Below are 11,866 nucleotides of genomic sequence, written 5' to 3'. Positions count from 1 at the left end.
AGTTTAATTAATTAAATAGAATTCTTTAAGAAAAAAAGAAAGAAAAGAACGAGAAGAAGTAGAACTATATTCCTTAAAGTATTCGAGCTTCCTAAATAATATATAATTACTCTATTAAACTGAAAGATGTATTATATAATAAGGATACCGGCCTTTATTATATAATGTAATAAAGGCTTTTAGCCAAGTATAACTGACCTGCGTCTAAGTTCGAACGCGGCTGCTCACTTGCCGCATCTGAAAGATCTTACATAATTACAAGGGATATAATTAGGCAAAACAATCATAAAAATACATAGATATCAGCATTTTGATTGGGTCAGGATTTAGAAGCTCAAGTGTTGCTTTGAACACTATTACCCTGAAGTGTTTGGGGTGGGATTTTCATACAAGCGAGCACGACCCCTCTCAGTGAAGAGGATACAGAACCTCATTTTACGAACTCGCAATAGTATGTGCCAAATAACAACCCCAACACAAAAAGATTGCGCAATTCCTCACCTAATCAACTTAAAGCTCCAAGGCCAACAAATTCACCCGATCTTATTCGACCAGCGGCCGGCATCGGCCAGCGACGGGAATGGCGGCATCTGGCAACCAATGAAGCCCCCCGATAACAAGACTAGTTCATACCCCTCCATGCCCCTCATCTTCACAAGCATGGCTCTACTTCACACCGTTTTCCTTCTTCATTCCTATCTATCCAACCATGGCGTTCCTTGTCACGCAAATAAAATGGTTCTACCACGAATTCGGCATCAAGTCCCTCTACCACACCGGCTGGGACGCCTGGCTCATAATCCTCACGCGATGCACCCGCATGTTCGCATATGGGACGAATTCTCTCATCTTGGCATTGTTCTTCTCAGCCCTTGACTTCTCAGATTTCCACATCGGGTTATTCATGACCTTGACCCTGCTCGGCGACGTGCTCCTCTCCGTGCTCCTTACCCTCGTAGCAGATCGCCTCGGCCGCCGAAAGATCCTGTTCGCAGGATCTTTCCTCATGGTCCTCTCAGGCATCGCTTTCGCTCTGTTCGAGAACTTCTGGATCCTCTTATTTGCGGCGGTAGTCGGTGTCATCAGCGCCACAGGAGGAGATTTCGGGCCGTTCCGCGCGATTGAGGAGTCTACTTTATCTCACCTTACAACGCCAAGGACAAGAGCTGATGTTTTGGCGTGGTATATTACGACCGCTAGTATTGGGTCTGCCTTGGGAGTCGAATTGACGGGACGGGTGGTGCATTATTTGCAGCATAGGGAGGGGTGGACGATTGTTGACGCTTATCATATGGTGTTTTGGATTTATTCTGCGATGGGAGTAGTAAATATGGTTCTCACAATCTTGCTGAGTAAGAAGTGTGAAATTGCACAGGAGAAAATGGAGAGTGAGGAGGGCGAAGTGTTGCTGGATGAGATGGATGAACAAGATGAGAGGGACTCGGAGGAAACCGCGATACCAAGCCCAACAGACACCTCAGAGTCCTCGATCTCCGAAAAGAAAAGCCGATTCGCACAAATCTCTCAAGCTACTCGTTTAGTTATGTATAAGCTTTGGTTCCTGCTTATCGTTGACTCGCTGGCTGATGGGATGGTTGGCTACTCCTTGACGACTTACTACATGGACCAGAAATTCGACCTCCCGAAATCCACGCTGGGAGACATCACCTCAATCAGCTATGTTCTGTCCTCTTGCTCGAGTATTTTCGCTGGTCCGCTTTCCAGACGCCTTGGTCTTATCAACACGATGGTTTTCACGCATCTACCCTCCTCAGCAGCAGTTCTCCTCTTCCCGGTACCATCTAGCATTTTCATGACGGTCGCTTTGTTCTTTATTCGAACAGGGCTCAATAACATGGATCAAGCACCGCGCTCAGCATTCATTGCGGCGGTCGTCAAGCCGGAAGAGCGAACGGCTGTGATGGGCATTACTTCTATGCTGAGGACTTTGGCTGCAACTGCAGGGCCCAGTGTCACAGGAATTCTTGCTGGTAATGATAGATTTTGGATAGCGTTTGTTGCTGCTGGTGCTTTGAGGATTGCTTATGACTTAGGTCTCTGGGCTATGTTTATTAATATGACGTTGCATCAGCATGAGGAGAAAGGAGGGGGTAAAGAGATGGCTGATGTTGCGAGACGAGAGAATGACGAAGAAGAGTTGATGGATATCCAGAGACATCCGAATGAAGGATGATGGTTTGCAAAGGGTTGAGAGACATACCTGGCGGATCAGGAGCTTGACTCTGTGGGATAATTGTAATCGGCCGACTTGAGCAGGGGATAAAAGCTGATAAAACTGTTCCCCGCGAGATTGAAATAAGTAGAAATATAATATATGAATCTACAGAATCGATTCTCCTTGGTATAGTTCTAGTGAATCTAAAATGCTCGTCTTTCACAAGTCGTGATGCGTTTCACGTGACTCGGACAGCGTTTCGGACTCTTCCTTGGAAATATGGCTTAGATACAAGGCAGCTTCTTATTGAATCCCTCACGCCTGAAGAAGTCTAGAACGTCATCGACCATCAGCGCGGCACAGCCCGTCCTGACAGCCAAGACAGCGGGTGGACCCCGCAAATGCGGGCAGCCCTGCTCTTGACATCATAATGCCTCGATATTCTATACACATTTCTATATGCAACTTTGGAGAGCGGCCTCATCACTGGACATCGGGCAAACTGCTCTAGAAGAGATCATGTGCCCCAAATTCAGCAACCATGCCCACCAACTCAACATCTGCGATCCGCTTCGCTGCGCAAGGCGTCCTGGGCGGGTATGACGGTGACAGCCTCGCCTTGAAGGTCATCATCGGCCTCATGACGGGGCTGACAATGTACAACGCGCTGGAACTCGTCGTCCTTGTCCTCATGACCTTTCGTCGATACCGCGGATTGTACTTCTGGAGTTTACTTATCTCCAGCCTGGGCCTCATACCATATGCGTTGGGATTCTGTTTAAAGTTCTTCACGGTTTTGAAAGGTGATGCTCGATGGGTCTCAGTCGTGCTGTTAAGTGTGGGCTGGTATCCTATGGTCACGGGGCAGAGTATTGTGTTGTGGTCCAGGCTGCATTTAATTGTTAGTGGTGAAAGGGGAAGGAAGATTCTGAAGTATACGAAGTGGATGATTATCGTTGATGCGATTATTTTGCATATTCCGACGAGTGTGGTCACGTTTGGATCAAATGGTACGCGAGATACGGCGACCTTTGTCGAGGCCTATAACATTATTGAGAAAACTCAGATGACAGGATTCTTGTGAGTTGGCAATCGTTTGAGTGAAGCAAGATTGCTGACATAGCGTTAGTATCCAAGAAGTCATTTTGTCATCGATCTACATTGTTGAAACTATTCGCATACTTCGAGTATCACTCCAAGACCAGACACGCCGCCTCATGCAACAGCTGGTTTTCATCAATATTGTCATCATTCTCATGGATGCCGCACTTCTCGGCATCGAGTACGCCTCACTCTATTTGCTCGAGACTGTAACAAAGGGTGTCTGCTATTCAATTAAGTTGAAGCTGGAGTTTGCTATTCTCAGCCGACTGGTGAAATTTGTTGGTGGAGCAGATCGCTCTACAGGGTTTATCAATTCCGAGAGCTCTCGAAGCAAGCGCAAGGATGAGGTAGAGGATATCACGGAATTTGTCGATACGACAAGGACAATGACGGATGTAACACACGCTTCTCAGCAGTCTAAGAAAAGCCCTTCCAGAGCAGGTATGGATGATGCTGATATCGAATGCGCTCGATTTGCACATGTTGAGAGAGCTGTTCTGAAAAAATGGGGGAACGGGGAAGGCGACAATAACGACGATTTCGAGATCAGTGAAAGGCGTTCGTGTTGAGCCAATGTTCAGCTGCAGCACAGGAGCTGTAGTATACCAAGAAAGCAAGAAAAAATCTTGCTTCATTGTTTACCATGATTTCCCTTGCCACCTGGCTAAGTCAATTAAAGGTTGGCCAACCCATCCTCAAGATGGACAACTTCCGAATTTGCTTAATTCGGTTTCGAGATCATTTGATGTCAAGTTTTGAATTTCAATTGCGCTGTCTTCGAAACCTGTTGATGCCTTCGCAGTCCTCGCTGTGCTTCATTGAAGATAGAAATCTAACACCCTTGTACCCAGTCCCGCCGATCAACCGTCAACCTCAGCCCAGCTACCTTCTTCCTAGAGGTAACATCGGCACCAATCCACATATTCTCTTCCTCTAAACTCGTCGCCTGCCTAACACTCGTCTCGAATGCCTTTACAACTGTCATCACCTTCCCACTAACCAGCTTCTTCTTCTCATCACTTTCCTCCCTAGCTTTCACCCCAACCATATAGAAGCCCTTGAACCCTTCGCCTCTTCCTCTCGTAATCTCATCAACGACCCAAAATCTTTCAGGCCAAGCCCTCGCCTCCAAACCTCCAATTCTCCCCAACTCGACCAACAACCTAACAACCCTACTCTCTACCGCTCCAACAACCTCCCTGAATATCTCCCCACCAGCCTCAAGAATGTCCCACGCCTCGACGCTAATCCTCACATATGCTCCATAAATAGTCAGAAATTCACTCGCCCCACTTTCATTGGAACCGAGACATGCCCCCCAATCCCCCCTCTCCAGCATAGCTTTCGCTCGAGCGAACTCCGAGGAGATTGAAAGAGCAGAAAGGCGTGTACACGAAGCCGCCACATTCGGCCTGGCGGCCGGGAGATGCAGAGCTTGAATGACCATCGCCTCTCTCGCCGTTCTCTCAACCTTTATCCCTTTCCGTACCTCCAGTTCTGGATCAAGAACAGAATTTTCGGCCCAGTTAAACGTAGAATAGTATTCAAAGAAGGTTCGTATTATTGTTGCTGGTGTAAGAGAGTTTGAGGTGGTGAGAGACATTAGTTTTATGACTCTGTTTAGGAGGAGGGAAAGGTGGATTCCTCCTAGATACCCGAATTTGGCGGAGTATAAGCCGTGGTGTTTTAGGTATAGAGCGAGGAAACGGTGGGAGAGGCGGTAAGAGTCGAGGGATGGGAGAGTGGTGAGGAGGAAGATGGTTGAGCGGTAGGTATTTAGGGGGCAGAGGGCGCTGGGGGGAAGTGTTGAGATTAGCGAAGTGTCGAAGATTAGGATTTCAAGTGGGGTGAGCGGAGTTTTTGAATGGTATCTGTTTCGGGACGTGTTAGAGATCTTGCCAGGAGATGAAATTTGGTGGTAGGCTAGGATTGGGCAGGAGAAGGTTTAGGTGAAAAGGAAGAGATTACCTTTTGACCACGTCAGCTGCTTGGCAATATTGTATGTCGAATTTGATCCCCAAAATACTGACCTCAATGATCGAAACAACAGAGTTCACGAAGTGGATGCCCTTGAACGTCTCACCATCACCTGAAATAATCGTTCTTAGCTGTTCAGTGGCGAAATTGAAGAACTGTTTTGGGGAAACTGAAGCGATACCCAAGACATCGATATCTGAATCCGTGAAGTAGGTGCCCATCGCATAGCTTCCAAGTGGTGCAAGAACAAGATCTGCTAAGCTTTTGCTGTCGCATAGAGTTCGTTGGAGGAGTTCGAGAGCTTCTTCTCGTTGCTTTCGATCAGCGGCTGTTGGCAAGTAAGGCTTGATAAGGGGTTGGATGTCTGTAGAGTCGTCCGCAATTTTGATGTTGTCCAGGGAGCGTTGAACTGATGCTGGATTTTCACTTGCACCTTTTTCCTCCTCAATCTGGAATGTACCGCAGACACCGTAGTGGTCGCTGGAAAATGTTCCATCTTCAGCGGGTCGCCCGAATATTTCGAAGCCCACAGGATGGATCCCTCTTCCTCTTTGGAAAATAATTCTATCGTATCGTTGGGGACGATCATCAATGGCCACTTTTGACATCGAAGCTAAAGGATTTGTCAATCGATCAAAGGTCGCTCCTTGCTCGCCTTCGTAGAACTCTTCGCTATCAATTTCCGCGTTACCATCTCCAGCAACAAGGAAAGCATCGTCCCAGACTTCAGGATCAATGACTTCTCGAACACATTGCGCTGTTTGAGGAGTGATGAGTTTTCGAGCCAACGCCACCTCAATCGTTTTCGAAGAGGTAGTTAGGTTGAAATCTCCTGCTGCGAAAATATTCTCCTCGTTTGGTGTTGGGGACTTTAGGAGGAAATTGGTCAAAGTTTCCATCTGACGCTTCTTCGCTGCAACAGCTTCATCGGTCAAGGCTCTCGTCAAATGAACGTTCGCGACCTGGACTAAAGTATCTCGAAAAGAAACAATGAGTGCCAACTTGTGCCGTTCTTCGAATTGGAGACTGTAGTAAGAGAACGGCGCGTTCGACAAGGTGACTAGATTTCTCCGGCTTGGCAAGAGAGATGACGGGCCGTGTGTTGAAAATGGAAGAAGCTCTTGGAGATTCACATCTCTGAGTAGAAGGAGTAGCATTTCCTCGTCGACTTCTTGGAGGCAAAGGACTCGAGTAGAAGATGTTGTTCGCAGCATTGCTTTAGAAATTGCTTCTACGATGTTCAAAAGGCGAGTTGAGAACTTGGGTGCGTTTGGTTCAGACATCAGATTGTATGATGCGATAGTGAACTTCGTGGGGTTTGCCCACTCATCGGGAGGGGAGTAATTGCTTTTATGTTCCTGTTTCCATCCAATGCCTGGACTGAAATGATAGCATTTTCTCCACTTTGTCTCAGTGAACCCAGATTCGGCTGGAAAATCAATCAGCTTCTATTATATAAACAATCAAACTTTCCGGAGGATGTCAACGTATCACCCAATCATGAGCATATTACTCGCTCTTGGTCATCAACTCACTCTCATCACTACCATCACCCGACAATGATATCTCTTCAACAATACTCATCTCACCTGACGCCTCACGCCTCAACACCACCAACCCACCCACCTCCCACTCCACTCCAACCAACTTACCCACCTTCTGTACCAGCCTAGCCTTAGTCGGCCCAATAAAGCCCTCCTGGCCAACAGTCAAATGGGGCCTAAACACCCCGTCACGGGTTCCTTCGCCCTCACTCCGCCCAAGCGCAGCCACCAATTGTCTCCTGAGCCCGCAAATCTTCTCCCCACTTTCCTCCCCCGGTTTCAAGAACACAGTGGCACTTCTCGTATGCTCAAATATTCCCACATCGTCAATCTTTACGCTGAACGGGGATATTGGATTCGCGGATAGATGAGCGTGGAGCGTAGTGATGGCAGAGGAGAGGAGAGAGGTGTCGACGAAGGGGTACATGATGTTGATGTGTGGTTCCCACTTTCTGTATGCTTTGTCATGGATCTTACGGATAGCGTTGATCTCAGGTTGAAGATGTGAAGGGACGATCAGAGCGAGAGCGGTTTGAGTGGACGATAATTTGAAGTCGGGGGGTGATGAAGCCATTGTGTTCTGGCTTATCGAAAGTTTGGGGAAATTGGACTTGCTGCGGGCAATACGCGAGGGGACTGAAGATAGTGGGTTGCAATGAGTTTTTTCAAAAATCTTTGGGGTTTGTCTGATTGACATCTGTAAATTCAAGAGGGGTTGGAGAGAGGGCAAGGGAATCGGCCTGTGGTGGCGCAGCCCTGAGTGTCGGTGTGAATCATGTAGGATTTGATGAGTCAGTGGAGAGAGAATCGTCGTCGGAGAACTCCCACTGATTCGCGAATTGATTGTGATGAAAATGGTTCAAGACATTTCACACTATTATTGACCATTCGACAGCAATAACAGTACTACCACGTCGACGAGGAGAAGGGGGATGGAAGTAAGATGCTGATTATGAGATTTGTTAGCGCGTGTCGGCTTGGCTAACCCCCCGGGGCTTCGCCTATAACCTTAGCCTGTAGGGGTGGGGCTAGGCCAGGTAAAACTTGACAGTTTAACTAGATTCTCTATGATATATTTCTTATAGAGATTAAGATGCTCTATTTCCATTACTCTTCTTATGTCTATCTTAATTTTCCAGTGCCTTTTTATTGGGACCGCTTATATTATAAGAGACCTAGAAAAATGGAAACGTGCTTGTGGGGGATAGATACGATACGAGCAAGGACGTGCAGGTTCCGGAGGCTTTTCAGACATTTGACCCAATGGTTACAAGATGATGGAAACAGTTTAGTGTATAAATTAAATGGCGTTCACTCTGTATTGCAGTCCGGTTGAAGTGAGCCAGGGAGGATGGTTTAAATTAGTCACGTGAACCCCCTTTCCTCCTCGCTTGAGACAATGGGTTACACAGACTACGCGATGACATCAAAGACCCTTGGTACATTAGATATCTAAATACAGCTCATGCCCCTGTTTGGAACTAAAAGAGTACTGAATTTCATCTTTCTAGATCATGGCGGCTAGGAGGACAACGATTCGTTGAAGGAACTTCAAGGTGGCCGTCAACTCTTGTGACTTAACACTCTAGTCTTCTATTGGCTGCTTGGTCCTTTATAGGTTACACAGGACATGCATATTTCGCATCGTAATCCTGTCCTTTGTAAATGGAGGTCTTCGTTCAGCAGATTCAAGTTCCCGGTTCGGGAGACGAGGAGCGTGTTTGCCGGCCACACGCGAGATAGGAACCAGGTGAGTGAAAAACTCTACAGTTCGCGAAAGTGGGCCGGGACTGGTTTTGAGGTATCCTTACAGTAATACGTGAAGCTGGGTGCTGATACAAATCCTGATCCATCATTTACTGACAGGTGGCTGGTTAAATAAATATCCTATAGGCGTTGCACCTGAGCTTCTGAATAGCTCTTCGCCCCTTTGCCCATTATCAGCCGAGTCATACGGAACTATCAGAGCTTCGCCATAAGTTGCAACACTCGTCTCGCTTTCTTCACTCCCCCTCCCTGATATTGCTTTCTGTTCTACAGGAGACCTGATTCTCTTCCTTCCAGGCAGTTCTCCCGTTCTTGGAGAACCCTTCACATACTCCACAGTAGCCCAGTCTCCCCCTTCTTTGTCAGAAGTGATGCTTAGCACCCTGACTCTTGCAAATTCGGGTATATACTCCGTGTCGATATCTTCCTCTTCCAGCTCCATCACACATCTGTCAACTTCTGCCATCGTCTTGCTATCCCAGTGTCCCTCTCTTGAGCCATACCCGTACAAAAGAGCTATTGCCTCTCTCCGTATCGTCCTTCCCCGACACCATTTAGCCGCCATATGAAGACTCGGAATAATTCCCAGCTCAACCGCAAATTCCGACTGTGAAAGTGTTTTTTTGATTCGTACGATTTCTTTGGAGAGAGTGACGATCTCACGGAAGTGGGAGAAGTATTTGTCGTGAGAACACATCCCATCTTCCATGGCAGAGCCGACCCCCATTTCCATACTCTTTGATTTGACGTAGAGGGTGTGTGCGCCCATGATTTGCCGTTTATTGGTTGTTCGTTTGAGTCGTGAGTAGAGGTCGCTGAACGCTGCTGACCATCTTGTAATATCGTCTGAGTACTTCTTCCGGTCGCACTGGTAGCGATCAAGAAGTTCTTTTCCAAGAGGACTATCAACGGTAATCGCCTTGGTATCCGGAATAACTTTTGTTATACTGACCAGTTCGCCACTTTCGTAATCGGAATATGGATCCAATCCCCTGTGGCTGTCTGGCCTGTATTCGCAGACGAAATGCATGCTTCTTCTAGCAACAAGATCCCAGTATGCACACGCCTCCTCCAGGTCCTTGAAAGTCTTTGGCATACGAGCGATCGTCTCTTTGCCTTCCATCTTCAACGTGGCATGATCGCCTGGACACCTCCCATCGAATAAACCAATAATCTGAGTCTCGAAATAGGAGGCGGCTTGGAGAAGCTTGTCTTCGATTATATGAGGTGCCGGAGAAGTGATGCCTTCTCCTTCGGGGGCCGGATGTGGATGCTCCGCCAGAAAGTTTTCCACCAAGGTTTGCCCACTTCTAGCGTGTGTAAGAGCAGTGACGGTGTTGCCAAAGAGGCCTTCAAAGCTGCACACGAGGAGGCATGCCATCAGTGCTTTCCGCGGACTCGGTGTCTCGCTCAGAGATGTTCTCATAACCTGCAGGGAGTCTTGGTACTTTCGTAACGCGAACTGCGCTTGTGCTGCTGCAGTCGCAAGGCACCCTTCATCTTGCCATCCACCTTTGCGTAGCTTCAGCGAGGTATTATAGGCACTGATAGCTATGACAGCATCAAGAACGAATCTCTCCTGGTAGCAGCCTTGGAGAACGAGTCGTTGCCAGAAGACAGACTCGAAGATCCCGCAAATCTCTTGGGCGGTTTCTGCTTGGAAAGTGTAGAAGTGTCTTTGCTCCGCCTCGCACTCGAAGTGCAGTGCCTCGGATGGCGACAGCGCAAGGAGGGAATTATAGTAAGATGCTCCATTCTTGAATATAGGCAGCCGGGGGGAACTCGAGCTTGATACTTGTTTCTCGTAGCCATCGCATCCAATACCAAAGACTCGGCAACGATTGCACTCGGGCTTCGCCTCGTCACATTTGACTTTTCGGAATCTGAATCGAGGTTACCATGCTGCTTTGGGAAGAAACCCAGGGCGCCGTGGAGGTCATAGACCTACTTGCAAGTGAGACAGCCTGTCCGGCTTCGTTTCGTGCTCCGTCGCGCCCGTGTTATAGGGCTCTCTTCTTGACCTGGAAGGGATACGTCACTCTTCCTCCGGTCTTGCATTTTGAAACTTCCTCGGGGATGGAAAAACACTTTCTGCACCCAGTCACGACACGAGTTGGGTCAGGAAGTCGTGCTAATTAATTCAGATAGACATTAGGCTGTTGTCGCTGTTCCCCAAAACAATAAAACAAAACGCTCTCAAAATCATGCGAGGTTCGAATGGGGGTTTGGAGCTAATATGCATTCATATTTGCTGCCAAGGCAAGTATAGCTCAATTTAACCAAGCGTCCCAGTGCTCGAGATCTGACCTTGTCATTCAGTAAAAGCCTGGGGAAATGCCTTGGGTGTTGCAGATGGACCCTATTGGCTTCTTCGTATATCTTAGGGCCGGGATCGCATTTATTGATTGCACAGCCGCGCCCAGAGCTGTAACCGATGCTACACAGCATGGCATTACCCCAGTGCTCTTCCTCCACTGGCCAGAAACTTATCATTTACGATGCAGTTATTTTTCCTTAAATGGCTTTCGTGGCCAACTTTAATCTGACCTGAAAGTTCTGTTGACTTGCTCGATCAGTGCCCAACCTTAAGCCCCACTAGAATGTGGGGAAAAGAAGAGATGCAGCAGTCCAATGACCTCAATCATGATCGATTCTTGCAACGGACGAGAATTGACTTTCATTTTTCAATGACTATGGGACTATTTCGTCAATTTTGTTTTGTGCGAGCCGAGATTTTCATGGCCTTTTCGGTTCACAAGAGACCGAAGGCTCAATTCGTTATACAATTAAGTGACATGATACCTCCGGTCTTTTTGTGTTAAGAAACTGGAGTGAATTGCTTTGAACCAAATGGTCAAGTCAAAATAAGTAAAATCTAGAACAGGTAAACAGGGAGAGACTGGAGGGTGGGGAAGGGAGGGCGCAGTATTGACCACAGGTACTTTGTAAAAAGTGGCTCCGATTAAGGTACGTAAATTACTCAGAACACCAAATATTTCTTATGTCCGTAAGCTGCCTCGAAGAGTGACTCCTATCTCCGTAACCTGGCATGATTCATGAAAAGTCGCGATGAGCTACCCACCAATTCTTTCGAGCTCGACAAGTGCAGCCCGCACGTCGCCGCATCTGTCAAACTGAGTCCGAAAAGGAGTGGAAGTGCAGTCCCCCCGATCACGGTTGCAGGGTCTCATGCTTCCAAGTTTCAGCACACCGAGTACGAGCCAGGATGAGGAAGTGGCTCAGCCTCTGCAGAAGCTGTGGGTAACGGATGCCAACAATCCGCAGCGAAGCTTCCATC

At 47.7% G+C, this 11,866-nt stretch overlaps 4 protein-coding genes across 4 annotated transcripts; 2 read left to right on the top strand and 2 right to left on the bottom strand.

The window, feature by feature from the left end:
- The first annotated feature begins 687 nt into the window (after positions 1 to 687).
- Positions 688 to 2,359, top strand: K444DRAFT_609879 (MFS general substrate transporter). The gene has a single exon (XM_024879650.1). It carries the CDS (start codon positions 710 to 712, stop codon positions 2,192 to 2,194), a length of 1,485 nt encoding a protein of 494 aa, XP_024740598.1. The 5' UTR covers positions 688 to 709; the 3' UTR covers positions 2,195 to 2,359.
- Positions 2,360 to 2,621: 262 nt separating this feature from the next.
- On the top strand, positions 2,622 to 4,052 carry K444DRAFT_556492 (uncharacterized protein). The gene is made up of 2 exons (XM_024876749.1): positions 2,622 to 3,256; positions 3,306 to 4,052. Exons 1-2 carry the CDS (start codon positions 2,718 to 2,720, stop codon positions 3,847 to 3,849), a joined length of 1,083 nt encoding a protein of 360 aa, XP_024740597.1. The 5' UTR covers positions 2,622 to 2,717; the 3' UTR covers positions 3,850 to 4,052.
- On the bottom strand, positions 4,014 to 7,375 carry K444DRAFT_715669 (uncharacterized protein; the record flags this gene model as incomplete). Its single annotated transcript, XM_024888357.1, has 3 exons — positions 4,014 to 5,151; positions 5,249 to 6,686; positions 6,910 to 7,375. 3 exons carry the CDS (start codon positions 7,373 to 7,375, stop codon positions 4,113 to 4,115), a joined length of 2,943 nt encoding a protein of 980 aa, XP_024740596.1. The 3' UTR covers positions 4,014 to 4,112.
- Positions 7,376 to 8,599: 1,224 nt separating this feature from the next.
- On the bottom strand, positions 8,600 to 10,791 carry K444DRAFT_584604 (uncharacterized protein). The gene is made up of 2 exons (XM_024877876.1): positions 10,517 to 10,791; positions 8,600 to 10,451 (listed from the first exon to the last, which is right to left on the bottom strand). Exons 1-2 carry the CDS (start codon positions 10,624 to 10,626, stop codon positions 8,654 to 8,656), a joined length of 1,908 nt encoding a protein of 635 aa, XP_024740595.1. The 5' UTR covers positions 10,627 to 10,791; the 3' UTR covers positions 8,600 to 8,653.
- Positions 10,792 to 11,866: the final 1,075 nt, after the last annotated feature.

This window comes from Hyaloscypha bicolor (genome assembly GCF_002865645.1).
Source record: "Hyaloscypha bicolor E unplaced genomic scaffold K444scaffold_50, whole genome shotgun sequence".
In the NCBI taxonomy this organism is placed as follows: Eukaryota; Fungi; Ascomycota; class Leotiomycetes; order Helotiales; family Hyaloscyphaceae; genus Hyaloscypha; species Hyaloscypha bicolor.
This window is presented reverse-complemented; position numbering and strand designations above follow the sequence as displayed.